General features: G+C 50.6%; 13 protein-coding genes across 13 annotated transcripts; 8 read left to right on the top strand and 5 right to left on the bottom strand.

Moving 5' to 3' along the window:
* Nucleotides 1-3: 3 nt before the first annotated feature.
* BDR25DRAFT_245190 (amidohydrolase-like protein 2) lies at nucleotides 4-1,125 on the top strand (the record flags this gene model as incomplete). Its single annotated transcript, XM_033685881.1, has 3 exons — nucleotides 4-710; nucleotides 757-950; nucleotides 995-1,125. The coding sequence occupies 3 exons, from the start codon at nucleotides 4-6 to the stop codon at nucleotides 1,123-1,125; spliced, it is 1,032 nt and encodes a 343-aa protein (XP_033540438.1).
* A 43-nt stretch (nucleotides 1,126-1,168) lies between these two features.
* On the bottom strand, nucleotides 1,169-2,212 carry BDR25DRAFT_297676 (uncharacterized protein; the record flags this gene model as incomplete). Its single annotated transcript, XM_033689018.1, has 3 exons — nucleotides 1,169-1,973; nucleotides 2,023-2,090; nucleotides 2,143-2,212. The coding sequence occupies 3 exons, from the start codon at nucleotides 2,210-2,212 to the stop codon at nucleotides 1,332-1,334; spliced, it is 780 nt and encodes a 259-aa protein (XP_033540437.1). The 3' UTR covers nucleotides 1,169-1,331.
* A 380-nt stretch (nucleotides 2,213-2,592) lies between these two features.
* Nucleotides 2,593-7,304, top strand: BDR25DRAFT_297673 (aldehyde dehydrogenase; the record flags this gene model as incomplete). Its single annotated transcript, XM_033689017.1, has 10 exons — nucleotides 2,593-2,920; nucleotides 2,974-3,043; nucleotides 3,097-3,530; nucleotides 3,583-4,458; nucleotides 5,126-5,222; nucleotides 5,306-5,482; nucleotides 5,537-6,027; nucleotides 6,071-6,325; nucleotides 6,376-7,079; nucleotides 7,145-7,304. Exons 1-10 carry the CDS (start codon nucleotides 2,873-2,875, stop codon nucleotides 7,302-7,304), a joined length of 3,312 nt encoding a protein of 1,103 aa, XP_033540436.1. The 5' UTR covers nucleotides 2,593-2,872.
* Nucleotides 7,305-7,357: 53 nt separating this feature from the next.
* Nucleotides 7,358-8,024, bottom strand: BDR25DRAFT_362591 (uncharacterized protein; the record flags this gene model as incomplete). The annotated part of the gene is made up of 4 exons (XM_033696598.1): nucleotides 7,358-7,391; nucleotides 7,472-7,528; nucleotides 7,584-7,611; nucleotides 7,661-8,024. 4 exons carry the CDS (start codon nucleotides 8,022-8,024, stop codon nucleotides 7,358-7,360), a joined length of 483 nt encoding a protein of 160 aa, XP_033540435.1.
* A 149-nt stretch (nucleotides 8,025-8,173) lies between these two features.
* BDR25DRAFT_383403 (MFS general substrate transporter) lies at nucleotides 8,174-10,161 on the top strand (the record flags this gene model as incomplete). The annotated part of the gene is made up of 5 exons (XM_033697823.1): nucleotides 8,174-8,218; nucleotides 8,268-8,452; nucleotides 8,507-9,161; nucleotides 9,246-9,613; nucleotides 9,762-10,161. Coding segments are annotated over 5 exons (1,653 nt in total), but the record flags the coding sequence as incomplete, so codon positions are not given.
* A 567-nt stretch (nucleotides 10,162-10,728) lies between these two features.
* BDR25DRAFT_307642 (uncharacterized protein) lies at nucleotides 10,729-14,446 on the bottom strand. The gene has a single exon (XM_033690873.1). It carries the CDS (start codon nucleotides 14,161-14,163, stop codon nucleotides 10,984-10,986), a length of 3,180 nt encoding a protein of 1,059 aa, XP_033540433.1. The 5' UTR covers nucleotides 14,164-14,446; the 3' UTR covers nucleotides 10,729-10,983.
* On the top strand, nucleotides 14,218-15,472 carry BDR25DRAFT_362588 (uncharacterized protein; the record flags this gene model as incomplete). The annotated part of the gene is made up of 9 exons (XM_033696597.1): nucleotides 14,218-14,238; nucleotides 14,270-14,387; nucleotides 14,412-14,480; nucleotides 14,521-14,572; nucleotides 14,630-14,683; nucleotides 14,716-14,770; nucleotides 14,821-15,039; nucleotides 15,063-15,222; nucleotides 15,300-15,472. The coding sequence occupies 9 exons, from the start codon at nucleotides 14,218-14,220 to the stop codon at nucleotides 15,470-15,472; spliced, it is 921 nt and encodes a 306-aa protein (XP_033540432.1).
* Nucleotides 15,473-15,494: 22 nt separating this feature from the next.
* On the top strand, nucleotides 15,495-16,626 carry BDR25DRAFT_362587 (uncharacterized protein; the record flags this gene model as incomplete). Its single annotated transcript, XM_033696596.1, has 7 exons — nucleotides 15,495-15,569; nucleotides 15,604-15,773; nucleotides 15,807-15,973; nucleotides 16,035-16,074; nucleotides 16,102-16,370; nucleotides 16,415-16,491; nucleotides 16,603-16,626. The coding sequence occupies 7 exons, from the start codon at nucleotides 15,495-15,497 to the stop codon at nucleotides 16,624-16,626; spliced, it is 822 nt and encodes a 273-aa protein (XP_033540431.1).
* Nucleotides 16,627-17,108: 482 nt separating this feature from the next.
* On the bottom strand, nucleotides 17,109-18,635 carry BDR25DRAFT_383401 (uncharacterized protein; the record flags this gene model as incomplete). The annotated part of the gene is made up of 3 exons (XM_033697822.1): nucleotides 17,109-17,226; nucleotides 17,327-17,923; nucleotides 18,208-18,635. Coding segments are annotated over 3 exons (1,143 nt in total), but the record flags the coding sequence as incomplete, so codon positions are not given.
* Nucleotides 18,636-19,283: 648 nt separating this feature from the next.
* On the top strand, nucleotides 19,284-20,502 carry BDR25DRAFT_337742 (uncharacterized protein; the record flags this gene model as incomplete). The annotated part of the gene is made up of 4 exons (XM_033693218.1): nucleotides 19,284-19,560; nucleotides 19,619-19,750; nucleotides 19,801-19,931; nucleotides 19,980-20,502. The coding sequence occupies 4 exons, from the start codon at nucleotides 19,284-19,286 to the stop codon at nucleotides 20,337-20,339; spliced, it is 900 nt and encodes a 299-aa protein (XP_033540429.1). The 3' UTR covers nucleotides 20,340-20,502.
* BDR25DRAFT_245110 (uncharacterized protein) lies at nucleotides 20,482-21,069 on the bottom strand (the record flags this gene model as incomplete). Its single annotated transcript, XM_033685876.1, has 1 exon — nucleotides 20,482-21,069. One exon carries the CDS (start codon nucleotides 21,067-21,069, stop codon nucleotides 20,482-20,484), a length of 588 nt encoding a protein of 195 aa, XP_033540428.1.
* Nucleotides 21,070-21,229: 160 nt separating this feature from the next.
* On the top strand, nucleotides 21,230-22,217 carry BDR25DRAFT_347092 (uncharacterized protein). Its single transcript, XM_033694227.1, has 2 exons — nucleotides 21,230-21,590; nucleotides 21,657-22,217. The coding sequence occupies exons 1-2, from the start codon at nucleotides 21,359-21,361 to the stop codon at nucleotides 21,965-21,967; spliced, it is 543 nt and encodes a 180-aa protein (XP_033540427.1). The 5' UTR covers nucleotides 21,230-21,358; the 3' UTR covers nucleotides 21,968-22,217.
* Nucleotides 22,218-22,614: 397 nt separating this feature from the next.
* Nucleotides 22,615-24,143, top strand: BDR25DRAFT_245183 (uncharacterized protein; the record flags this gene model as incomplete). The annotated part of the gene is made up of 2 exons (XM_033685880.1): nucleotides 22,615-23,253; nucleotides 23,307-24,143. 2 exons carry the CDS (start codon nucleotides 22,615-22,617, stop codon nucleotides 24,141-24,143), a joined length of 1,476 nt encoding a protein of 491 aa, XP_033540426.1.
* Between the last annotated feature and the right edge of the window lie 264 nt (nucleotides 24,144-24,407).

The raw sequence follows: 24,407 nt of genomic DNA, 5'->3' as shown, positions 1-24,407 counted from the left end.
AAAATGAAGGGCACAATCGCAATCGAAGAGGCGATTATAGATCCAGCCGGTGTTGAAGCCCATACCTTCGCTCAATTCCAAAGTTTGATGCGACCGGGAGTAGATCAGGAGTCCGGCCTGTCAGCGCATGAGCGTCGTCTTCTCGATATCCACGATGGGCGTCTCAAGAGTATGGATGAGCATGGAGTGGAGTACATGCTGCTATCTCTGACTTCGCCGGGATGTCAGGGCGAGCCAGATCCGCACAAGGCCAAAAAGATGGCGGAAGTCGCAAACGATTACCTGGCCGGAGAAGTGAAGAAGAATCCAAAGAGATTTGGTGCATTGGCAGCGATATCAATGCATAATGCACAAGATGCAGCGGATGAGTTGAGGAGAGCGGTGAAAGACTTGGGAATGTTTGGGGGTCTTGTGAACGACTTTCAGTCAAAAGGCTCTGAAGGCGAGGAAAAGGTGTATTTCGACACACCTGAGTATGATCTGTTTTGGAAAACTGTTCAGGACCTAGATGTCCCGATTTATTTCCATCCACGATATGCCATCCAGCAGGACCTTCAGCCAGGAACAAGATATGGAGACCGGAAGCATTTGCTGGGCGCCGGAGTGCAATTCCACCTTGACTTAAGTTGGCACCTATACGCCGTGTTATCTTCGGGATTCCTCGACAAATACCCAAAAGTGCAAATTATAGCGGGCCATCTGGGAGAAGGGTTAGTCAACGCCTGATAGATTGAAATGGGTCCTAACGAAACGCAGCATACCATTCAATTTGTGGAGAGCAAGCCACTGGATCAACCATCCATTCAAAAGAGGAACAAGGCCGATGAAACAAGATTACAGTTACTATTTCAAGAATAATGTGTCGATCACCACGTCGGGCAACTATAATACCCGGGGTTTGAAGTACTGCATTGAAGAGATTGGGTTGGACAGGTGTTTGTATGCCATCGGTAAGTAACCACAAATAGCGGCTTAGAAGTTTTACTGAGCACAGTAGATACGCCGTATGAGACTGTAGAGGAAGCCCAGAATTGGTGGAAACTGGTGGAACTGCCCAAGGAGCAGAAGGATGCGGTTGCAAGGAGAAACGCAATCAGGCTCTTCAAGCTACCTCTTGAGGAGTAGATAGTGCTTCAGTAAAAACCAACCTGAGCTGTGGTTAGCGTAACAAGCAGAACGTTTTTATTCTTTGAAAATGAAGGGTACATGAGGCATGAGGCCATCGAGGGGTTGACCAAAGTAGTTACTTGAATCGTAGTCATCGCAAAATGGAGCAGTGGCACTAAAGCTCAAGTCAAGAAACACGATTCGTTCTTCATATAAAAAGATATCTACGTCTCTGACTTAGGCTTGCTCAGCGTCAATGGGGGTGCACCGGTGCTAGGATCTTTGCCATACTCTGGAGCTCTAAGGTCGTCATCAGCAACCTGTACCCCTGTAATTGGGTGGGTATAGTGAAACGGCACGACACGGCAGTCCGGCCAGAGCATAGGGTTCTCGCAAAGCTCGTTCGGCCCATTCGGATCCTCGGGATATAGCGTCTTGAGGAAAGGGACGTAGTTGGGCTTCGTGTGAGACCAGCCCTTCTCGAAGGTGGCGTGCCAGAACGGAAAGTACTTCAGCCTGAAGATCTTCCATATGCCATCCTCCTTGATGTACTCGTTCTCGTAGATACCTCCTTCCCACCACTGTACTAGCCCTCGAGGGTGCGTGTCTTTTACTGAGTCGTGAGTGCCGGCGCTCATCATGGATCGGAAGCGGCCCTTCGCGCGGGTGCCCTCAGGATTAACATCAACGATGCCCTGGATCTGAGGGTGATCGAGAAGGAAACCATGGACAGGGCCATTACGGCCATTTACGAAGGCTTTTGCGAAGCGGCCAATATACAGCCGCTGTACGCCGTCCTTGCCATTGTAGCGACCCCCGAGGAACTCTACGCACGTATCCGGGTGGTTCGAGTAGAGGTCGGCAACCTAGAAATCATCAGCGGCATGCCAAATGGAAATAGATGGGAATTCTTACCTCCTTGTACAAGCATTTGTCAAGATAGTAGCCATACTTGTATTGAAGCTTGCGAACTTCCTCCTGGTCTGGGCGCCAGGGTCAGCGCGGATTCCGCCGCTTAGTCATGCATTCACCTACCACTCAATCGTGTCACCTGACTCTGCAACTGTTCAACCAACTTCTTGAGTTCCTCGATTTCGCTTCCCATTTTGGAATTGTCTCTCCTCAAGTTGTCTCCTGACTTTAGCCCCGATTGTCAACGGAGCCAGCCTCTTATTAACATGAAATGCTCCATGTTCGCGAAGGAGCGAAGCTGTAGGGCTGCAACCTGTATCGCCAACACCCATAGCTACGGAATCCAATCATGAAGATACGTTCCTGTCTTCCCCTCGCGATCCGCTCCGTCCTTTTCCCCGGCAATTAAGAGGTACAGGACGAGCCACTGCGGTTTCATTAGGCCGAGACAGCGAACACAGCGGGGTACCTGAAACCCCTCTTACCCTCCACAATGCCTCAAGGAACATGTGGGGTCTGAGTTTGTCCGCTTCTTCCTTCCTCCCCTCTTCCCTGTGTACTGCACCTGTCATCTTTTAGCTGAAGAATCCGGGAATCTCCAAGCCATCATCCATTCCTTTTGCCAGGCTGACTGACTCGGAGCTCCAGAGCTCATGCGCCTAGCCCAAAGCAGCATCAGCTTCATCAGGGAATTCCGGGCACCGTCGTCAACCTCTCGCAGGCCGAGAAGCGTCACATATTGGCCAGCTTGAAACCTCTATTATTCGCACTTTGCCTCGAGCACACTCTGTTATATCTCGCGACATCATATCCTTTGTCATTCAATTCCTCCTCACTTTGAGGAGCTTCTAATATGGGTCTACCAGAAAACATTGAGACGCGTCTCTTCATTAATGGGGAGGTTGGTTCGTTTCATATCCATGATGAGAGCAAACTGACTTAATTTTCTAATAGTTTTGCGAGTCTTCTGATGGAAAGACCTTTGATATCCATAATCCATCTACTTTGAAGCTTGTTGCGAAAGGTGAGCGCTGCTCAATCAATTTAATTCTGAATTGAAGCTAACAATGAACTCAGTACATGAAGCTTCTGAGCAAGATACCGATCGAGCTGTTGCCGCTGCAAAAGCAGCTTTTCCGTCGTGGTCGGCGCTGTCTCCGGATCAGCGCGCTATCTACTTCAAGAAACTTGCCAACCTCATTCGTGAAAGCAATGAAGAGCTTGGTTCCCTTGAGGCGGCCTCGATGGGGAAGCCAGTGAGTACCTTCTTTGATGCAATGGCTTGCGCTGCGAAATGGGATCATTATGCCGAAGTTGGCTACACAGTTCAAGGGACCACAAGCGTACAGACGCCCGGATATATCAATATGACCTTACGTCAGCCATATGGAGTTGTTGCCGCAATCATTCCATGGAATGTACCGTTGCTTTTCTTGGCAAACAAACTAGCTCCCGCCCTTATTGTTGGGAATACTACTGTGCTCAAGAGTAGCGAAAAGGCACCATTAACAGTAAGCCTTCCTCCATTCCTCTTATCACCCCAAGTCGCTAATTCTTGAATAGTCCGCAAAGCTAGCTACACTGGTCCAGAAAGCTGGCTTTCCTCCGGGCGTTATCAATATCATCACTGGATTCGGTGCCGTTAGCGGGTCCATTCTGAGTCATCACATGGACGTCCGCGCTTTGTCTTTTACGGGATCTGGCCGCACTGGACGACTGATCCAAGCTGCATCTGCAAAGTCCAACCTCAAACAGGTGATGCTGGAACTTGGAGGCAAATCGCCCGCCGTCATTTTTGAGGATGCAGACCTCATGGATGCTGTTAAAGAAACAGTGTATAGCATCCAATTGAACAGTGGGCAAGTCTGTATGGCCAATTCGCGAGTCTACGTCCAGGACACGATTGCTGACAAGTACATCGAACTCTTCAAAACTCAATTTCAGCAAGTCACCATGGGCGATCCACTTGAAAAAGGTGTCAATCACGGCCCGCAAGCAGATGAAATTCAACACAAGACCGTGCTCCGATACTTGGAGATGGGCAAGCAATCCGGAGACTTAGTTTTGGGGGGTGCTGCACCATCTGATCGCAAAGGATATTACATACAACCTACTATATTTACTAATACCCCCGAAGATGCGACCGTGATGAAAGAAGAGATCTTCGGCCCGGTGGTGAACATCAACATTTTCAAGACCGAGGAAGAGGTTCTGGCGAAGGCAAACAACACCGAGTACGGTCTCTATGCTGCCGTGTACACCAAAAACATCGACCGAGCCCTAAGATTTGCCAAGGGTCTCGAGGCTGGTACGATTGGCGTAAACTGCACAAGTCCAAGCATCGGAAAAGACATGCCATTTGGCGGCTATAAATCCTCTGGAGTAGGAAGAGAAGGCGAGCCCTCGTACTCACTAAACAATTTCCTAGAGACGAAGACTGTGATCATTAAGATCACATAGTCATTTACAATCCATCACGTTCTAAAACGTACTATAGCCATGAACTTTGTTTGGATTCCACATCTATATCCGCGCGTCTTCCTGCACAGTGTTGGTTTCTAGAAATCCTCTTGTGCAATTAGCCGTGGGTGAACGGCGCCCAGGTGCCGAGTCATCTTGAAGTCCATCCAGAGCTTGACCCTGCAGCTAGGCTTAAATAGCGCCCCCACATCTCTCCAGAATTCCCCGCATTCCCGAGGTCATCTTCGCAACCCCATAGCTTCTTCTTTCATACGGACAGTGGGGACTCGGGACCTATTAACAACATCTCACAAGATTTCTTGCGCTCTGTCGTATGACATCAATTTCTAAGAAGTGGCAGCCAGAGACTGGGACTTCGGCAGTTGATCCTCTTCTATTGGACCATGGCTGAGGCGACCTCATCTGGGACGCAGTCCCCTCCCCGCAATAGGGTACCAAACCCTCACAGAGTACACAATAGCTGCGATAGATGCAGAAGCCGTAAAACTAAGGTAAGTCATTGAGGGACGTGTGATTGCCAAGCCGCTAACCTTGTGTTCAGTGCATTGATCCAGGTACAGGGACTTCATCGTAATTGGATACGTGATTTTGTGCTTGACTGCACTTGTGTCTAACCGTTATCCAGTGCCAGGGCCGTGTCGTTATTGCGCTCGAACTGGAGCCACGTGCCGGATTGCCACACCTCGTCGGAAGAGGCCCTACTATCATGTCACTGAAGAAGAGTACCAATGCTCAATTCGAATTCTGGAATACTTCTTCCCAGACCGGGAACTCAACCTACAATCTCTTAGGTCCATCTCGAGAGATCTTGCCAACGGAACATTAGCGAACCCTAACTTGCAGCAAATACAGACCCCTTCAACTCGTGACCGGGAATCTTCTGAAGAAGAAGAACAAAGAGAAGCAGAGCCTGTAGTAGAGTCTGTCAACGATCTTCACGAGCCATTAGGTTGCATGATGAAAGACTCTCAAGGGAAGTTTAGTGAGTACTTGCAATCGTTCATTTCATCTTCATAATCTAATGCTAACTAAATAGGATACATTGGGGCACATTCCGAAATTCCTTTCAATGCTGCTGTTTGTTCAATGCGCGACAACTCTAAAAGGCGTTCAAGTATCATCATGCCACCAAAGCTTGGCTCTTTCCCACCATCTCTGCCGACCCCATCCCCATCGATCGATAGCTGTTATCCAAATGAAGGGAACTACCTGCCAACTCGCGAGACTTGTGATTACTACATATCCAGGTTTCTTGAGGAAGTGCATTGCACTTACTGGTTCTACTCTATTGAAGCATTCCTTAATCGAGTAGAAAGCACCTATTCGACATCCACCTTGCTCGCTTCTAACTCGTGGATGTGCTCATTGTATGCCATTTTCGCCATTGGTGCAACAACTCCAAATGAACGAGATGGGATATCTCCGGATCAGAAAACGTCTACGGACTATATTTCCCTTGCAAAGCAGTTGATTCCGAGTGTGTATGACGAAGCTGATATTGACAGTATACGCGCACTGGCTATCATGGTGAGCAAACTTGTACTAATCTTACTCCTGCTAATTTCCACAGAGTATCGCTCTTGAGAACCTTTGCTCGAGAGTCACCTCTTACCTGTATATGGGTGCCAGTATACAGATGGCATATTCACTTGGTCTCCATCGAGATCAAATGCCGGGATCGGGGGGGTCTATGGAGCGAGAGCAGAGCCGAAGGATTTGGTGGACCTTGTTCATGCTTGATCAAGAAATTGCTTCTCGAGGAGGCAGCCCGAATTTGATAGATGAGCGGTTGCTGAAAATTGACACGCCACTGCCATCTGAACAGGTAAACGCCTTTTAACTTAGCAGAAAACGCCCATTATTGACAGTCTTCAGATGCTCTATCCCGGAATGCACACTCCACTCTCTTGGCTATCAACGTCCGTTGACCTCTGTCGCTTAAAGCGCGACATCATTCAGGCAGTCTACCCTGAGCGTTCTTCAAGTGCGAAGACCGTATCCTTCTCAACCATATCTGGGCTGCTTTTATCCTTGCAGAAGTGGCTACAAGTGATCCCGCCACATCTAAAGCACGACGTTCCCGCTCCACCTACCCAAAAACGTGCCGTTGCCGTCCTTCATCTCCACTATTGGAGCTCAACAGTCCTCTTGTGCAGGCCGTTCCTGCTCTATCTTGTGCTTAAACGCAATGAATTAACGTCCGGCAAGAAAACGTGGTTCGAGAGGATGAGTAAAACGTGTATTGACGCTGCGCAGAAAAGCGTCTCGATCCTCCAACAGATGGCGGCCGATAATACACTGTCGAGCCTCACAGCGTTTGACAGTACATGCATTCTTCGCGCTATCATGATATTTATCCTCGCATACGCGCACACGAAAATACAGTGTTACCGCTCCAGCATCGAATCAAGTCTGGCGCTCCTTCGCAACATGGCACAGGTTGGATTCTGCAGGATTGTGGCTGAGGAGACGCCAATGCGTCTCGCGGACCTTGGGATCTCAGAGGATAATAAGGCTTGTAATGCAGGTGTGCTCTTGGACGACGATCTTATCGCTCAGCTTTGGGGAAGCTTTGATTCGTAAGTTTGCCAAGTTTCTCTGGCCATGTGGACCCTCAGTGTCACTGACTGTCTGGTTTTCGCAGGGACTTCATGACTCCGTTGCAAAGCCAGGAGAGCCTCGATCTCGCATTTGACGACACAAGCTCTTTCGACCTCAACTCCGAGATATTACAATTCACAAACCTCGACGACTCTATCATTCTCGATCCTTCACACGTCTTTTCAAGCTTTGACTTCCGTTAGCCGAGCCGAGAGTGTTTGACAACACGAACGCGAAGAATCCTCTTAGAATCCGCTTAGAATCCTTCAGTAGTTCGTTCGGGCAATAGGCTAAGCGCACAGAGGGTTGTGCATTATCGGGCGTAACTGTACTCTCAACAATCATTCCTTCTAAGATACCTCTGCAATACAATTCATGCACGGACGCATGCATGTACCTCCTAGTCTCTGTATGTACTGCACTCAATCTTACCGATCGAACCAATTCCATATCCACTCTCTGTACATAAGCAGTAGACTCACCCCTCATCAAACCCTCCCTCGCGATTTGCTGAAGTTGAGTTTAATGACAATGATTATCTGCACATCATAAGGCTAACCGATCCTATGGATATCGGCAGATATGCGCACCATAGCCGGCTCATTCGAGAACGTTGAGACGGGCTTGGCGGACATGGGTTTCAGCCACCCGTTTTGCGTTCGTTTTAGCGTTTGCCAGGGATGGGGAAGTTCGTCTGCGGGGCTGAGGGACCGTGACATCCATATCTTTAGGGGTGATGGTTCGGTTGGGGTCAATGCTTGAGGTGTACTTAAGCGATATGAGGGTCTAGTCTGAACTTGATCTGGATCGTTTGACTTTCGCGTTTTCCCACTCCTTTCTTTTTTAGAAGAAGAGTTTGGTTGTTGTGGAACATATACAAAGTTATGGCGCTTGGTATTATTGAACCGAAGACGGATGAGCATCCGCCTGGGACAGAGTTCTTAGTGGATACAGCACAGACGAGTGTGGGACATGAGTTTGAGCACTCACATTTTAAGCATGCGAAGGGAAAGGCAAGTCTCTTTCCAGCTGCGACTAGTATCGTCTATACTCATGTTTGTAGGGTACTACGATCATTCTAGTTCCGCAACCCGCTGATGACCCGAATGATCCTCTCGTAAGGTGCTTCCTTCAATAGCGGAAGACAAAAGATTTACATTACACAGCTCTGGCCGACATGGAAACGAGAGATAGCATTCGCATTCCTGTTCTTCAATTGCATTATCTTCGCCGCTGCTCCAGGTCCCTTGATAGCTCCTGCTACCGTTGCTTTAGCTCTACAACTCAAAGTCCCGATCAAGAGCGTTGCTCAATTATCTGGATACCAACTTCTTGTCGTCGGCGCGCTTGGGTGAGAATATATCTCTCTCCACCCAGCAACTTCCCTCATACTAACAAGACAAAGTCCCATTGTCTCTGTCCTCGCTCAGAAATATGGTAAACGCCCACAATTCCTGTTCGCCAGCATCTTCGGCGTTATTGGTACTGGCATCTGCATTTCCGCTTTTGACCAGTCCTCAATGTCCAAGTCCTACGACGTGCTTCTTGCTGGTCGTCTGGTCCAAGGACTAGGGACTACGGCCTTTGAATCCCTTTCCGTTGCTGCAATCGGGGATATGTTTTTCCTCCACGAAAGAGGAACGAGGACCGCATTGCTGGTATTGACATTAGCGTGCTTGAGTTCCTTTGTTGCAATCATCGCGGGAACGACATTTGAGCATCTCGGCGCTAAAAACCTGTTCGTCATCTTACTCCCTATTCAAGTTTTCGGGTGTTTAGGCACCGTGTTCTGTATGCCGGAAAGTCAATTCCGGCGAGCCCCTCCAGCTTTTGGGCTGGCATCCTCAGAAGATATCAAAGAGAAACAGAATGGTGGAAATGTGACGGAGGTCTCTACAAACGGCTCGGCGGCGATCCCGAAACGCAGCTTCGTCCAAGATCTGCGGCCGTTTACGGGGACGTACAGTAAGGATGGGATGGTGAAGTTACTTGGAGAGATATTTGTGCATTTTTTGAATCCCGCAGTTATTTGGATTCAACTTGTTAGTGCCGTACTTGTGGTTCGTATACTACCCTCTCACTTCTCTTTACTATCGCTACGGTGCTAGCTTGAAGAGTTGAGCCTGATTCTAAGCGAACGATAGTCCTTCTTTGTAGGCACCGCCTACACCCTCGCCCAAATCTTCACACCTCCACCCTACAATCTCACGGTCTCGCAAAACGGCTTCTTTTTCACCGGCGCGCTCGTTGGTGGCATCCTCGGTGTTTCTGCAGGCCCCATGTGCGACTTCACAGCGCGTTTTTTCTCTCGCAAAAATCGTGGTGTGTATGAGCCAGAATTCCGGATCCCGATTTGCATATTAGCTGTAATTATGTTTGCTGTGGGTTGGTTTACGTTTATGTGGGCGTTGGAACATCCGGCGCATAATAGGGTCGTGTTATGCAGTTTTTGTTATGGAGCTGTGTGCTTTGCGACGAGTGTTGCGAGTACGAGTGGGGGGTTGTATATTTTGTGAGTCTTCCTAACGCTGCTCACTCTCCTTGCCTAGACGCCCATGGTCTCCTTCCTCACTTAAATCTTACATCAAAAGCGCCCCTCCCTGCTGGCAATTTAGTAAGACTGAGACTACAATCCATGCTAACAGTTCGCCTTCTTATAGGGACGCCTTCAAAAAATACTCGACCGAGATCTTCATCCTCCAAATGATGATTAAGAACTTCCTTTTCTACGCTTTCAGCACGTTTATCAACGACTGGATGGCTAAGAAAGGGCCCGGAAATATGTGTAAAGTCTTTGGTATTGTTACGCTCTGTGGGTTTACTACTTGTGTCCCGATGTGTAAGTTCACCTTTTTACTCATCAGAAACTGTGCCGTGAAAAAAGGGGGTAGTGTTAGAGATATGGCTAACCTAAGCGATGACAGATATTTTTGGAAAGCTGAATCGGGTTTGGGTACATCGGATGTGGAGGAAGTATTTGGGCGAGAAATGATAGCTAGGCTGGGTGGCCAATGGTGGAACTTAAAAGGGATGTTGGGGATAATACGTCCTGTGCGCTAGGATTGAGTCGACAAATGACATTGTAATGGAATGGCTTCGAAACAAGCCTTTGAGGTTCCTAAATTGAGATATATATACGGAGAACCTTTTCCACTAACTACCACCTTAAAGTTCTCATCTATCTTAAGACATCTCCCTTTCTAGAATGCAAATGCGCTAGTATTAAAAGCAGCTTAGTTTTACAAGAATTCGCTCTACTCGCCCCAGACAGTCTCAAAATCCCACAAATCAGCCACGTAACGCCCAATGCCAAGACCTGCCGTGAAATGCCATTTCACGTGATATACCCCAACCGAGCACCCGATCGTCCCGAGGTCTTCTTTCCCCGGGCCGAGCGACAATCGGAGTCCGGGCCGGGAGCGTTTCAAAGAAAAAAAAAGTTGAAGCAAAAATATGCAGCGCAAGTGTTATACTAGAGCAAAAATACCACTGCACAAAGCCAGAAAAAAAAAAGCAAAGACAGGCTAATTTGATATCCACACTTGCAGGTACTTGAATATCCAGATAGAAAAAAGTAAGCATAGGCACATACGCTACGCTACGCTCTCCAAACCGGAACAGCGAAACAGCGAGATAAACAGCTGTGTGACTCCTACTATACATCTAAACCCAAACAACATTCCAAAATGGGTATACTATACCCATAGTATGACATGATATCAAACCCCCCGCCATTCGTAAATAATCCAAAATGCCTGCCAACAATCCTAGATAAAACGATACACCTTTCCACCCATAATTTGTTTCCCCATTCCATTCCATTCAAATCCGCTGTATATCACAATGGCCGAACCGAAGAGTGCCCTAGGAGTTCTCTTAAAATCATCTTCCACCATCCAAATCCAACCCCTCCAGACCCTGTCCACCCTGAGCATGGCTAACACTAGCGCGATGATGCGCATGCCCATTCAGAGCAGCTATGTCAACTGGTCCAGGCCCGGGCGTTAATCCAAAATTGAATGCTTCTCCACCTCCAAATACGCCGCCGTCATCCCCCAGCGTAGGCGGCTCCATGTTGAATGGTAGGAACCATGCGGTGCTAGGATCGGAGAAGTAGCCGTTCCCGCCCAAACCCACAGGTTGTATGCCCCAGAACGAGGCGGCGTTCGAGTGCGGCGGAATATCTGAGTAGGACGAGACGTCCATTTGATGTGGTGAGATAAGTGAGGTGGGCGATGTTGAGAGCATGGGGACATGGGGTTGTGGGTGTTGGTGCTGTGGGAAATCTGGGATGAAAGATTGCTGCGGGTTCGCTTGGCTAAAGTACGCTGGATCGAAAGCAGAGGTGTCCATGGGATCTTGTGGGATCTGCATGTGACCCATTTGTTGCTGGAGATGGCTTGGGTGGATTTGCTGGGTTTGTGGCTGAATTTTCGCGGCTTCTGACGCTTGTGAGGTTGGTACGTCCGCCTTGGAGACGGATTTCGATTTGTTCTTGCGGGCCATTTTGCGCTGCTGTTCTGCTCTTGAGGGAGGTGAGAGTGACGCGAAGAACTCTTCGACACTTTGCAGGTCACTCTTCTGGCCCAAAACTGCATCTGTTCCTGGTTCGTTTGGCAGCGATTCTGCAGCATCTTCGTAGTCTGTCTTTGAAACTCCGTGCGGATATCGATCAAACCAGTCACCATACTGAAATATCATGCCTTTGCCCTTCTTATCTCCGGTTGCGGTTGGCCCTCGTAGTACCGCATCTGCATGCTGGCGGTACAGATCCTTTAAGTTTTCAGCAATATAATGGAACATGCCCCAGTATTTTTTCATCTTACTAAGATACTTGACGTTGTATGCAAGATACTTCTTAGACTGGGCCTCGAGCTTCGGGTTCTTGGAGAAGACGCCGTGAACATGAACTGTAGACGAGAAGAAAGCAGAGTATCCAGCGAAAGGAGCGACAACATTGTAGTCCATGGACTCGTTGATGAGGTTTGAAATCTGGTTTGCAGCATCTAGCGCGGTTCGGGCAGACTCTGTAAGGAAATCATGGGGCATATCTTTCGGCGGTCGACTACCTGCTGTCGATGGTAAGGAAAACCGATGCATGAAAAGAATGATTTGCTGATAGAGAATGTGAAGATACAAGAACTGATTCGCTGTCCTCCCAATCGCATGGCTCTTCAGGTTCTCGGGGCTATAGAGTAGCATCTCAGGAAGCGACTCCTTGTACTCCTTTGCTTCCCTCTTGAGACTTAGGAACGTGGATTTGGGAGACCACATGGGCTCAGACTCTCGCTCCTTGCCGCCTAGGTTCATGTATTTGACGAGTTTGCCCCAAATGCAGACCAAGCGTATAGTGTATGAAGCAACGCCCATATTGTCTCGAGGGTTGGATAACTGGCCGCTGTCGGGAGGAACGGGGTTTGGCACGTTGCCTTCTAGGTTCTCTGTCGGCGCTCGTATCTCGTGGATGTACAGATGTTCCTTGACTGGCAGCTGCACCTCGATATACTGCTCATTGACGAAGAGTGGCCGATCCGTTCCTGACGAGTTGAATCGGTCCATAAGAAAGCACGACCACATCGTTCGCCGGCGGATCTCCCGATCAGTCAAGCTCAAGGGTTTCCGTTCGGTCTCAGCGACACTCGGGTCATATTCTAGCTCTTTGTGGAGCTGCAGGGCGTAGGCCATTCTTTGGGCCATACCACCAAACATCCAGCTTCGACCACCTTGACAAGTTCCGAATTCGTGGAGGCCAAGCAATAGGTACACAATGAGGATGGTAATATTTGGTGCGTCGTATCGTTTTAGAGCGATTTCTCTCGCTCGCTCCCCCCAGTTGTCTCCCCGCAAAAATGCCGGCTCTGTCCGTAATTGCGGATGCGTTGAGAATCGTGCTGATATTGCGCAAATGGCTAGTATGAGTACAGGAGGTACATTTCCAGAGGCTAATCTCCTCATAAAACTCGGTTTGTGGAGAAGAGGGTAACTCTGGCCGTAAACATAGTCGAAGTACACCTCGGCTAGATGCTCCTGAATTTCTTTCGATGGCAAGCTTTCTGCGCCTTCGGTTAGGAGCCTGTTCTCGTCCGTGTCTTTCGCTCTCGATGCCGATGCCGTGTCTGGATTCGCCGACTTTGACTTCGACCACTCGTCTAGTTCAGCCCCAAAAGCTTCTTCGGCGGGCCGTTTCTTCGTACTTGGGGTCTTTGGGGGGGCTCCTGGAAGAGCAGGTTTAACGACAGATCTCCCGACGCCGGAAACAGAAGGCAAGCTATCCCTCGGGATGAGTTTTATGACTCTGTCCTCCATTCGCTTCAACCGCTTGTCCAGCATGGCCATGTAGTCCGTCCGCGGCGCCGCCTTCCTCGTCGTAACTTTGTACACGCACGGTATCCGACTCCTCAAGCAGTGCTTACATGCGGGTTTCTCGCCGGAACACCGAATCTTTTTCCTCCGACAAGCAATACATGCCAGCGGCAACCGCTTCCGTTCTTTCCCCGCTTTTGTTTTCATCTCGCTCCACGGGGGGGGCTCGGTGTTGCCATCTTTGTCCTTTTTGGAGGTGGTTGATCCTTCCGCGCCATCACCGTTGACGCTATCGTCGAGCTTCATATTCAAACCATCGTTCAGGTTCTCCCCAATGGCGAGCATGCCCAATGCGGGGCCGCTCTCGGGGCTGGTGTTGTTCTCGTCCTGGCCAAAATTTTGCATACTGCTGATACTCAACCGATGTGGATGCGCGCTTCCTGCGCTGATATTCTCGTCGCTCATATTACTGATGCTGCCTCTGTGATTGCGGAAACTCGACTTGACTGTCGGGCTCGTGCCCATCTGGGATCGCTCATAGGCGGCATTGAAGCCCTGGGCCTGGCCGAAGCCGAGGGGAGGGAAGTCGGCAAAGGAAGGCATGATGGTAGTAGGGCTGTTGCCGACAATGGAGGGGGACTGGAGGGAAGTTCTCAGCTCGGGGAGGCCGTATTCATTCAGCGTCAGGGGGTCGTCGTGGTCTGGTTTTGGTTGTTGGAAGGGCGTGGCCATGGCTGTTGTTGCGCCCGAATCACCCATTTCCTCGACGCCAGGCGTCTCTAATCTACCGCGAAGGTCGGCAGCAATGATTACATGGAGGTGCGGGATCGCGTGGTTGCAGTAGGGTTCATTCGCGGGGCCGCAGCCGCAGCATCAGCATCGTGATATCAGGGTGGAGATAGGTTTCGGAGGTGAATCGGCGGCGAGCTGCAGGGCTGGAAAGGGCCTTCTGCTCCCCACAGAAGACAGCGGGCTCGGGGCAGGTTAGCGCGAACGTCCGGGGACAGCTATGCCAGCATCAGGCAAGATTCAAGGAGTGTGGCGGGAGGGCGCGGAGAAGGATGCGAGGGCTGACAGTGAACAGCGACAGACGGCGATGATGGATGGGTTGCGCAGGCGAAGAGGTAATGCGGCTGGCCCGCTGTGGACGGTCGCAGCAGGCAATGCAGTCAATCCAGGCAATAAGCTTTAGAATAATAATGGCTCGTCGCGGGCCTGGTCGGAGTGTGCTACATAAGGACAAGGTCCAGGAGGGCAGCACACGGCTTGCAGTCCCTTCGTAATAGCACCAGCAGGATTCGCAGCGGCGAGTGCAGTTCAACACCTCGGCCTGTTCAGGCCCAGTAGCAGGCAAGCAATTGGCAGCGTCTGGCGTTGCGCAAGGCCTACGCACCCCACATGGCTGCGGCGCTCTAGTTCTCGACCTCTCCTCTATTATTAAGACACGACAAAGCAGTAGCGCAGCACACAGCACAGCACAGCACAGCACAGCGGCCCAAGACGATGCGCATTGCGCAGGAGTGCGGCCGATCTGCACGCGCTGCTTTCGCGACCGCCCTCACCCGGAGTCACTCTGGCTCTAACCGCGAGTACAGTGCCTGTCATCCCGTCCGGCTCGCGATGGCTTGTTTGCAGGTCACGAGCGAGCGAGTGTTCAGTGGCGGCGGGACCCCATTTGCTTTTTTGCGGGGCAGCTCTCCGCCTCATCCTTCACCCTGCTCGTTCGCTTCTGCCAAAGCCTGCATATTGCATTTACACCCTACTTAACTGCATATTCACCAGTCCATCAAAGCATCGTCGCCTTGCCACGTAACCGCCGTGCCGATCGCCTATCCTCGCCCCGCGCCGCTCTCCGCATTATATAGCTAGTATCTCCAGCCCGCCCCCGTGACAAGCAAAGGTAAAGCTGGCGACGAGGGCAGCTGCAGCGCCAGTGCGAGGGTTTCAGCTCCCCCAGAGCTCGAGCGCAATGACGACGTCCACCACGTTGTCAGCCAGCCGTCCCAGTCCGTCGGGACCCACGCCACGTCGTGATTCGTGTGCGCCTCGGCCGGACTTTCTGCAGTGACGGCCGATCGTGAATGGGTGGAATGGATGGCGATGGGCCGCCTGTCTTCCAGAAACACCACCTCACACTCGCCCCCCCTTTTTTCCATATCATATCTGTGAATATCGCTTTCTCGTAACATCCCCTTCTAGAATCACATCTCTCCGACGCATAAACATTTGCACGCGACTGACCAAGAAATAATTCCGTCCATTTACTTTTTGATGAGTGGTGGGATTCTGGCTAATACTACCCCAATTCATCAAACACCTACCCCCAAAAAACCCTCCTCCAACAACGTGCCTGCACTCCAAACCAAGCAGTCTATGTAAAGTGCGGTGCAAATTTCCCCAAGCTTTCTATGCATATTGCGTGGCTTGAACAGTCGGCCACGCAACGATAAACGCGACCCTTCCAAACCGATCAAAAACCCCCCTTCTGACCCAAATCTTACATACCCTTTCTATCCGCCCATGTCTGCAACCAACACATGCGTTATGGGCACCTCGCCTTTTCCCCTTCGTCCGCGTGTCTGAAGGAGAAGCATGCACGGACAACCCTCCCCCATATTAATCCGAACCAGGGGGTTGCATGCGTGATGCACGCGACTGGGGGAGATCTTGGTAGCGCTTCTTGGGCAGATCATCGAGGCCGACACCTCGAATCTGGATGACTTCCTGCCTGAATGGGCTCTTGCATTGTTTCTTATCAAAGGCTGTTGATCTTCCGTGGTCGGTGGCTGGCATGCTTCCGAATATGTATCCTTGCCAGATTCGACCACATCCTGTCGTAGCACAGAAGTCGGAGAAAACTCTGCCCTCTCAGGGATTTCCTTCTATGTCGAAAAAAAATGAGATCGTGGCTTTCCCACAAAATAACACATCTTTCAGCACGGATTCAAGCCGAAGACAGCGCTCCTGTCATCAAACTACTACACCTTGTCACATAACATGAATGTGACAGGCATAATTCACACCGGAATTTTACATCCTGTTGAATGGCCACTCTATTTCCAACGAGAAATAAAATCCACCCCATTTGTGTTCTGCGTTGTGCAATAGCATTCTTCAAGACAACAAGCAAGTTTCTACTAAGCCTCTTGCACGGTTGTCCCTGCCACATTAAACTAAGGGGGCAACCAACTGTCTCAGTCTTTCCCCTTCGAGAATATCTAGAAAAATGTCTTTTTCGCAGCCCTAGACGCTTACCATTCATTCGCTAGTTCACTCGAACACATCGCATCTTAATTTTACCTTAAGCAAATTTTCCAAGTCTTATCCGGACGCGGGGGACTTGGAGGAGCTGCCACCCCATCGCAGGAGCCTTCGGTAGCTAAATCCTAGAGAAGGGCAAAATCGAAATGTCTGGTCTGGGGCGGCGGCAACCACACATCAGTAAAGCTCTTGCAAATATCAAAAGCAAAAGCATATGCAGAAAATGCAAATTTCATTACACAACAAAAGTATCATTAAAGAGTGTCAAGATGGCACACCGGATCTAGCCTTCAACTCAAACCCAACCCCCTTCCACGTCCACAGCATGCAGCGCAGCTAATACCATCACCAGCATCAGCTACATCTCACTCTCTGACCCCTTACTCCCTCCCCAACCAACCCCCTTTAGCGCACCACTTCCTTCCACTCAACCATTCCATCCCTCAGACTTTTTCCCCCGCCGGACCCACGGGAGCCTTATCTGCCATCCTATCCGCCATGCCCTTCTTCGCAGCCTCCTGATCCACACCATCTCCATACTTCCCATACGTTTCGTAAGGTCTAGTAAATACAATCAGAATACATCGCCACCTTTTCACATATGCATACAAGACAAACAAAGAACCACGCCAGAAGGGGGGCGGGGCGGAGTGGGACTTACGTGTACGCTCCGTACCAGTTATACGGAAGAACCTTGTTTGCCGTGTCGCTGTCGCGCTGGCGTATGTCTGTGTTCATATTCTTGTCCACTTCTATATCCATCTTATCGTTGGACATCTCCGACATCGCTGTTGTTATTTCCCGCTTCTGATGCTGATTCTCTGACCCTACACCCATATCTGCTTTTCCCATCGAATGATCTAGGTCCGCCACAGACCTATCACGCCCCTGGTTATGGCGCTGGCGCTCCCTCTCCATCTCTTCATTCCTATCCAACTCATCCCTACCCGCCATGTCTCTAGCGCCACTTTCGACAATCTCCTCACCACCCCTCTCAACTATCGCAGCCACAGCCGCCGCCCCTTTGTCAACCGCAGCTCCGTAGGTACCATAGGTACTATAGGCCCCATAACTACCGTAGTCTTTGAATGTATCGGCTGACGGAACAGCTTCGTTGGCACTGGGCGTGGAAGGGTTGTCACGTTCGGCGAGGTAGACGACGGGGATGGCAGTTGCCATAACCGCTAGGACGGTCAGGACTGAGAGGGTGGGAACATGCATTTGAAAGACTAGAGTCGGCACTAATGAAAAGAGGTATCTAGGAGGAATAGAGCAGTGTGGCGAGTGTAGGAAAGCGATTGCTGAAGAGCGAAAGGGCTTTATCATGGAGATGTTCAGACGGATGAAGATTGTGGAACTTGTGGGAGTCTTCTGTCACAATCCGAGGTAACCCTATCGAAATCGAATCTCTGCTTGATTCATGGAAGGGTGTTCCCTCATCTGCGCCTTATTGTGAGTACCTCGCGGCCACCTGCGCTCTTCTAATGTTGTACTGCGCATATGAATTGAGGAGTAGCATCTCGTTTCCTTCGTTGGAAATACCGATAACCGGATGTTTGAGAGGAAATTGAATCACAAAGGTAGGTGTTGTGGTGGCTCGAGGTTCCCATCAACTCTTTCTTAAAATCGTGATCCGCATGATAGGACCGATATGGAATGCCTGGCGGTTCCAAGGAGCCGAAAAGAGTACGAATTGTGATATCCATGGATGCATGGAAAATGAATGGTTCATTCTTAAAGTTGTGATCCGCATGATAGGAGCAATATAGAATGCTAGCGGTTCCAGGGAGCTGAAAAGGGTACGAACTGTGATATCCATACATGGTTGTATTCCAGCTTGTTGGCCATGCTGCGAAGCGACAATGTGTATTGCACCCCTGAGGAGGGACTATCGCACAGCTGTGAGAATGCGGAGGTCTGTGCTCCTGGTACCCGACTCTTTCATGGAATCGCAACTGCAAAGTTGTCAGTCCCGCCCTGAGAACCTTTACTTAGTGCAACGTATGATATGGAAGTGACATTGGTGTGATGGTAATGACTGCTTGTTTGCTCGCTGACCACCTCACGGGGGAAGGAATTATGGATTGGGGCTGGCAGGCAGTTGGCAGAAACTGAGGGTTAGAATAGAGAAGCACTTGTGAGTTCTCAAATATATACTGGGATTTCGAGGGGTAGAGTGTGCTTGGGATCTCACCGACGCGTGACGTTTGCTCCCGCGGCGTCTGGGGCCTAAATATTGTGTATCGCATCTAGTCTCCTGTTAAACCGCCGAATTGGATCACAAGGAATGATATTGGTCCACGGGAAAATAATTCCCGAACGTCGGCTCTGTACTCGGCCAACACATAGAAGGACAAATGCGATTTGTGGGCGAGTTCGTACCACGGACAGGAATGAGCACAAATCAATAAAGGAGGAAAACGTTACACTTCCAAATGTTGCCATCGAACGGTGTGGACGATGGCTCTTGTCTAGCAAATGACCAAAGTAGACGGGAACTAAATTGATGCTGATTGATGCAAACAAAATAGAGTAGTGACCATGGAGCAGTTAGGAAGGTAAACTCCCCACCGTTCTTCCATGCACTTCCCTTATCAGCTCCCTCACAAAGAGAGACCATGTTTCGTTATCTCTTCAGACAACCGGTCAAGTTCAGCCAATTGCTGCAAAGAGAGGACAACGAGTCACTACTGTCATCGTCGTCGACATCAACTATCACGCTACGAGATGTTAGCAATGACAATAATCATAGGGTCATCTTTATCGCTTTAGTCGCGTCCATAATCTGCAGCAGTATCACTCTTGGCCTTGCGTTGTGGATTGGATTGCGTTGGCAGGGCGGCCAATTTGTATTCGATGCAGACAAGTTTTGCATCTATCATCTTTCACGATATTGTCCGCCTTCCTCTTATCATCTTGTATGTAGATAGAACTCATGCTAATTTGATCGTAGCACCACTTGTCAAGGAGGTACAACCCAATTGGCACGTCGTTCATTTCAATGGGTCTTTTTTGAAGGAAAATGTATACCGTCAGTCTGCAGGACCAGAGGTTGATGCGGCATGGTCTGCCCTAGGCGTTGACTGTAAGACAAAATTCGCATTCTTATTATCAATTCCTAACTTCCATGACAAGATCGGAGCCTCATAGTTCCCGCTAGCGAAGCGGAGAGAACGGGTTTGCGTCACGATCAAGTCCAGGTCAGCGATTACTACGGAGGGGGGTTCCCTGCCAACGTCGAGGGATTGCATCATCTTCACTGTTTGGTAAGGATAGGGAGCTTCGTCGAGAGTTCAAGATGCTAATATTTGTAGAATCTTCTTCGAAAGGCACTTCACTGGAACTATGACTATTACCGCGATCAGAAGGAAGGGGCCTTCTCGAATAGCGAATATGTCGTCCGGTATCACGTGACCCATTGCCTGGACATTCTGCGCCAGCAGCTGATGTGCGTGGTCGACGTAGGAGTGCTCGGTCAAGTGTGGTATCAGCCCGAAGGGGAGGGGAAGCCGTCCCCTTTCACAGATTTCAACACCAATCACCAATGCCGAGACTATGAAGCGGTCAGGATGTGGGCCGAGGCACATCAACTCCCACCAGAGAGCGAGGTGGACATGAGCAGATTCTATAAGAAGCCTGAGCCTGGTGACACCATTATTCCAGAGGTTCCGTGAAGGGGAGAAAGGTTGCTATATAGACATTGGCGTAGAGAAGGACGTTTGCAAGACGATGTGCTTACTATCAGATGATTGCTCAAGTTGTGGCCTCTGTGAGGCGTGACCAGCCCACGGAAGGGAGAACTTTCTCACTATGTGGCTAATTCTGCCTTGGTTTGACCACTCCGTCGTGGACGATGTAGTACACGACGGTGCTGTCGGAGTCAACTGTTGCCAGCACTAGCCTCTTCGTAGTTCTCCACGGATTGGCTAAGCGATCCTTCTCTTTGCTCAACGTCTCCGCCGCTGGGGGAACCAAGGTGATGCCGCTGAAGACGTCATTCAGACGCCGCAACGTCCACTTCTCACTAAGTCGGGTAGGTAGTATCCATTCCCGCTCCGGGTCTGCCTTGACATCCAGCGAGCCTTTATCCTCTCCTTCCTTCTGGCTCGCTCTCCGCCGCCGCTCAGCGTCCTTGAGCAGTTCGATCTGCTCGTCGGGATGGACATAGAGCCTCTGCGGCGGGAGGCCCGAAAGTAGCGGTCGAGGGAGGAGCTCATTGGTAGCCGGGGAGTGAGTATGGACACGCAGGTCGGTCCAGTGGTGTTGATGTTGCAGGTTGTACTGGATCTGGACAGCGAGGGCTTGCAAACTGGGCAGGTGGGTGGTTGATAGCATAGCAGGATCGCCGACGAGGATTTGGAGGGGGGATGGCTGCATAGCTGGTTTCAGATGTGGTGTCGCCATGGCCATGGGGGGCGCGGCAATTGGCGGTGGATGGTGGCCTCACAGGCTGAGGTGGGAGACGAACTTCGCTGTTGCGGGAAGGAGCGTAGATCCCGCGAAGCTACTAATCACGAGAGCGCCTTCAGCGCAATACGTAAAGGGAAACAGGCTGCACCGCTTCTACTGTGTACTTTCCACTCTTCTCGTTACAACATCCAAGCCAAGTCAAACACATATTTAAATCTTATTGCAGATATTCAACATATTCATATTCTTATTCAGATCGAGTCACCAGCGCCAAAGCTTGACCATGCTCATCACACCAGTCTTACTGCTTTTCGCTAGCGTCATTCCCTGCATGGCGGACAGCCCAGCGACAACGGGAAACATCTTCATGACTATCCAAACAATCGATGTCTCCTCGGTATCCATTCCGCGGCCTCTAACCGGGTCGTGCATTGGAACCGATTGCATCGTTGGCACTGAGACCGAGTCCCATTGCGTTGAAGTCTGTACTGGCAATTCTGCGTGCGCGCGGGCATGTAAGTCCCCCGCTTCCTACTTCGACCTTTCAAATCATGGAGACTAGGACTCTAAACCCATCAAAGGTGGTAGCACAGCCGCCGGGACTGAAACGGGCGGAGGATTCAGTATCCAAACCGACTCCACGTCGAACCCCGTTACCGTGCCACAAGCAACAACTGGCTTGCTTTCCACTGTCTCTGACACTGGAGTCATGTCGATTCCTTCTGGGGAAGTGACTGTTAGCAGGACTGCCAGCAGGACCGCTTCTGCTCCGGCACAGTCTTCAGGAACTGCTTCACGGGGCCAATCTACCGGCGACGGCGCCGTGATCCGCCTCGTGCTGACGCTCTCCATGCTATCCATCACTTTCGGTTTTGTATGGACGCTGATCTAATTGGAGAAGTGTTCTTGAGCTCTTTGTAAGCAGTCGACGGCTTGTGACGGCCCAGATTGATACCCTGGGTCATTGAGAAGCAGATTTCCTTCCGTTCATTCAAAAATTGGCTTACTAGTGGCGTTTGGGACTCTCGTGCTTGATTGGGAATGGTGGGGGTTATGTGCGTGCTGGATACAAACTCTTAAGAGTTGTGTGTGAGAGAGCCGTGTCTGAGGCCATGTAGCCAAAATTCAATACTCTGTGCGAGCCTTACGGCCTTATCGAATCTTGGTTGGTGATGAGTGAGGAGCCGTTGTCAGCAAGCCACTACGCCACTGCGGTTTAGCTCACCACAACCCCAGCCATTTGCGGGCTGGACTTGTCTGTGCTCCAATTCAAAAGCGATCCTGCTCGCAATCCTCGCTGACATTTATCCAGCAGGTTTCTCTCGCCATGATATGACATCGCAAAAGTAATATTTACGGAAGACGCCAGGATTCCGCAAAGGCACAGTGGCAAGTGGAACACGCACGCCAGCTTGGCTTAACGTCCCGCCGCTCTCCCACTGCACAGCAGGAGCTTGATCTTCCACATCGTCACCATTTTTCTCCCGTAAAGACAAAGCGCAGGCGCACTCCTCTCGCATTCCGGACTTATCCACCACAATGGCATCCTCGAGCGCCAATGCCCGTACTCCAGTCCCCTTTCCAAAGCCAGACCCAACTCAGCTACCTCAACAAGCCTCCAACACGGCAAGCTCGCCCATCACTCCAATGCGCCGCTCGCGAACCTCGACCAGTGCCTCCACCTCTTCAACCACGAGTCGCATTCGTGCGGCCAGCATAAAGTTCATAGAGGCAAGCCCGCCGCCGGGCATGTGGGCTGCGACTGGTACTGTTGTGTCGAAAGCGCCGACGCTGGCAGAGATTCGTAGGGGCTCGTTCAGCTCTTCCGGGTGGAATGAGGAGCCGCAGAGGTACAAAGCCGAGAGACGAGCAAGCCAGACTAGCCAGAGCGAACCCCACAGTCCAGTGCGACCGAACGCAGGAAAGGGCAAGAGAACAAGTTCGACAGGTACTCCTGGTGTAGTCGGCTCCGAACCTTTTCCTGCCCTTACCGAGGAAGAGATGAGCGCCGCACCGACCCGAGAACCGCAACCAACAGAAACCATATGGCAGATTCCCAGGTATGATGGCGTCGAGAAGGAGATGAGCGCCGGGAATTCCAAACCCAGCTCTGAGATTACTGAGAAGATGGAGGTGCCTGCACCTGCAGCTCCGCGGCTAGCACGGAAGGAGCGACAGGTAAGGCAATTCCGACGCTCTCAAATTTGCGCTGTTTGCTAATAATTGATCAGTTCTCCAACGGCTATGTGCCTCCACCGAAAGTACCGTGGACGCGATCCACCGCCATCGGCCTTAAGGCCTTCTGGAAATGGTTCCTTACCCCCGCAGGCTTCCTTATCACTCTCTATGGCCTCAATGTTGTCGCCTGGGGCGGCATGCTCTTCCTCCTACTATGCAATGCCGCGCCCGCAATGTGTAAACCCACCTGCAACGACATACAATCGCCCCGAAGAATATGGATAGAGATAGACTCGCAAATTCTCAACGCCCTCTTTTGCGTTACAGGCTTTGGGCTTGCGCCGTGGAGATTTAGAGATCTATACTGGTGGGGCTGGTGGAGGCTCGGCGGTTCAAAGCGCAAGGAGATTGGCATAAGGAGGCTGGCCGGGATCCACCGCGGTTGGTTCCGACTTGCAGGCTCCGACTGTTTACCTGAGCATGCGACCGTGAACACTGTAAACCCCGAAGACCCGGCCATACCAATCCCCGTCGACAAAATACCCGATCCTCCACCAACTGGCATTCATGCGCCGCCGACCAAGGGCTGGAAGATGGATTTCGTGGTCTGGATGAACATGTGGAACACATATTTTCAGGTTGTTCTCTGTTTCTACATGTACCATTACAACAGGTACACCCGGCCCTCGTGGGCAACTGGTCTTTTTGTGGCACTCGGATGCACTGTTGCTGGTCTTGGAGGTATCATGATGTTTCACGAAGGCAAGTATGTGAAGAGGGTGGAAGGGGTGCCTGTGCCCAAAGGGTACGAGGACCAGTTAGCGAGACGAGACATTGAGGTGCAGAACGTCCCGGTAGAGACGGTCCTGGATAGAATGGCGAAGATATGAGGCTGCCTAGGATGTTGCGTTGTGCACACGTTCGACATAATTGTCTTTTATTGGTTGAGTACATATTGCTAAACTCTTGGCGCCGGAAGCATCCCTTCTGGATTCTGGAGGATAGCAATCCGATACACCTACCAGGCTGAGTGCATCCTAAAGTTGACCAGTTCGCAATCTTCGAGCCTTCACCTGTCCTTTCAAGGCTCGGTTTTGGTGGATGGAGTGAGTTTCAGGCCAAGAGAAGCAGTCAAGAAACGCCTCGACCTTTTC

Source organism: Lindgomyces ingoldianus (genome assembly GCF_010093535.1).
Source record: "Lindgomyces ingoldianus strain ATCC 200398 unplaced genomic scaffold BDR25scaffold_57, whole genome shotgun sequence".
Classification (NCBI taxonomy): Eukaryota; Fungi; Ascomycota; class Dothideomycetes; order Pleosporales; family Lindgomycetaceae; genus Lindgomyces; species Lindgomyces ingoldianus.
Note: the sequence above shows the minus strand (reverse complement) of the source record. Positions and strands in the feature narration are given on the sequence as shown.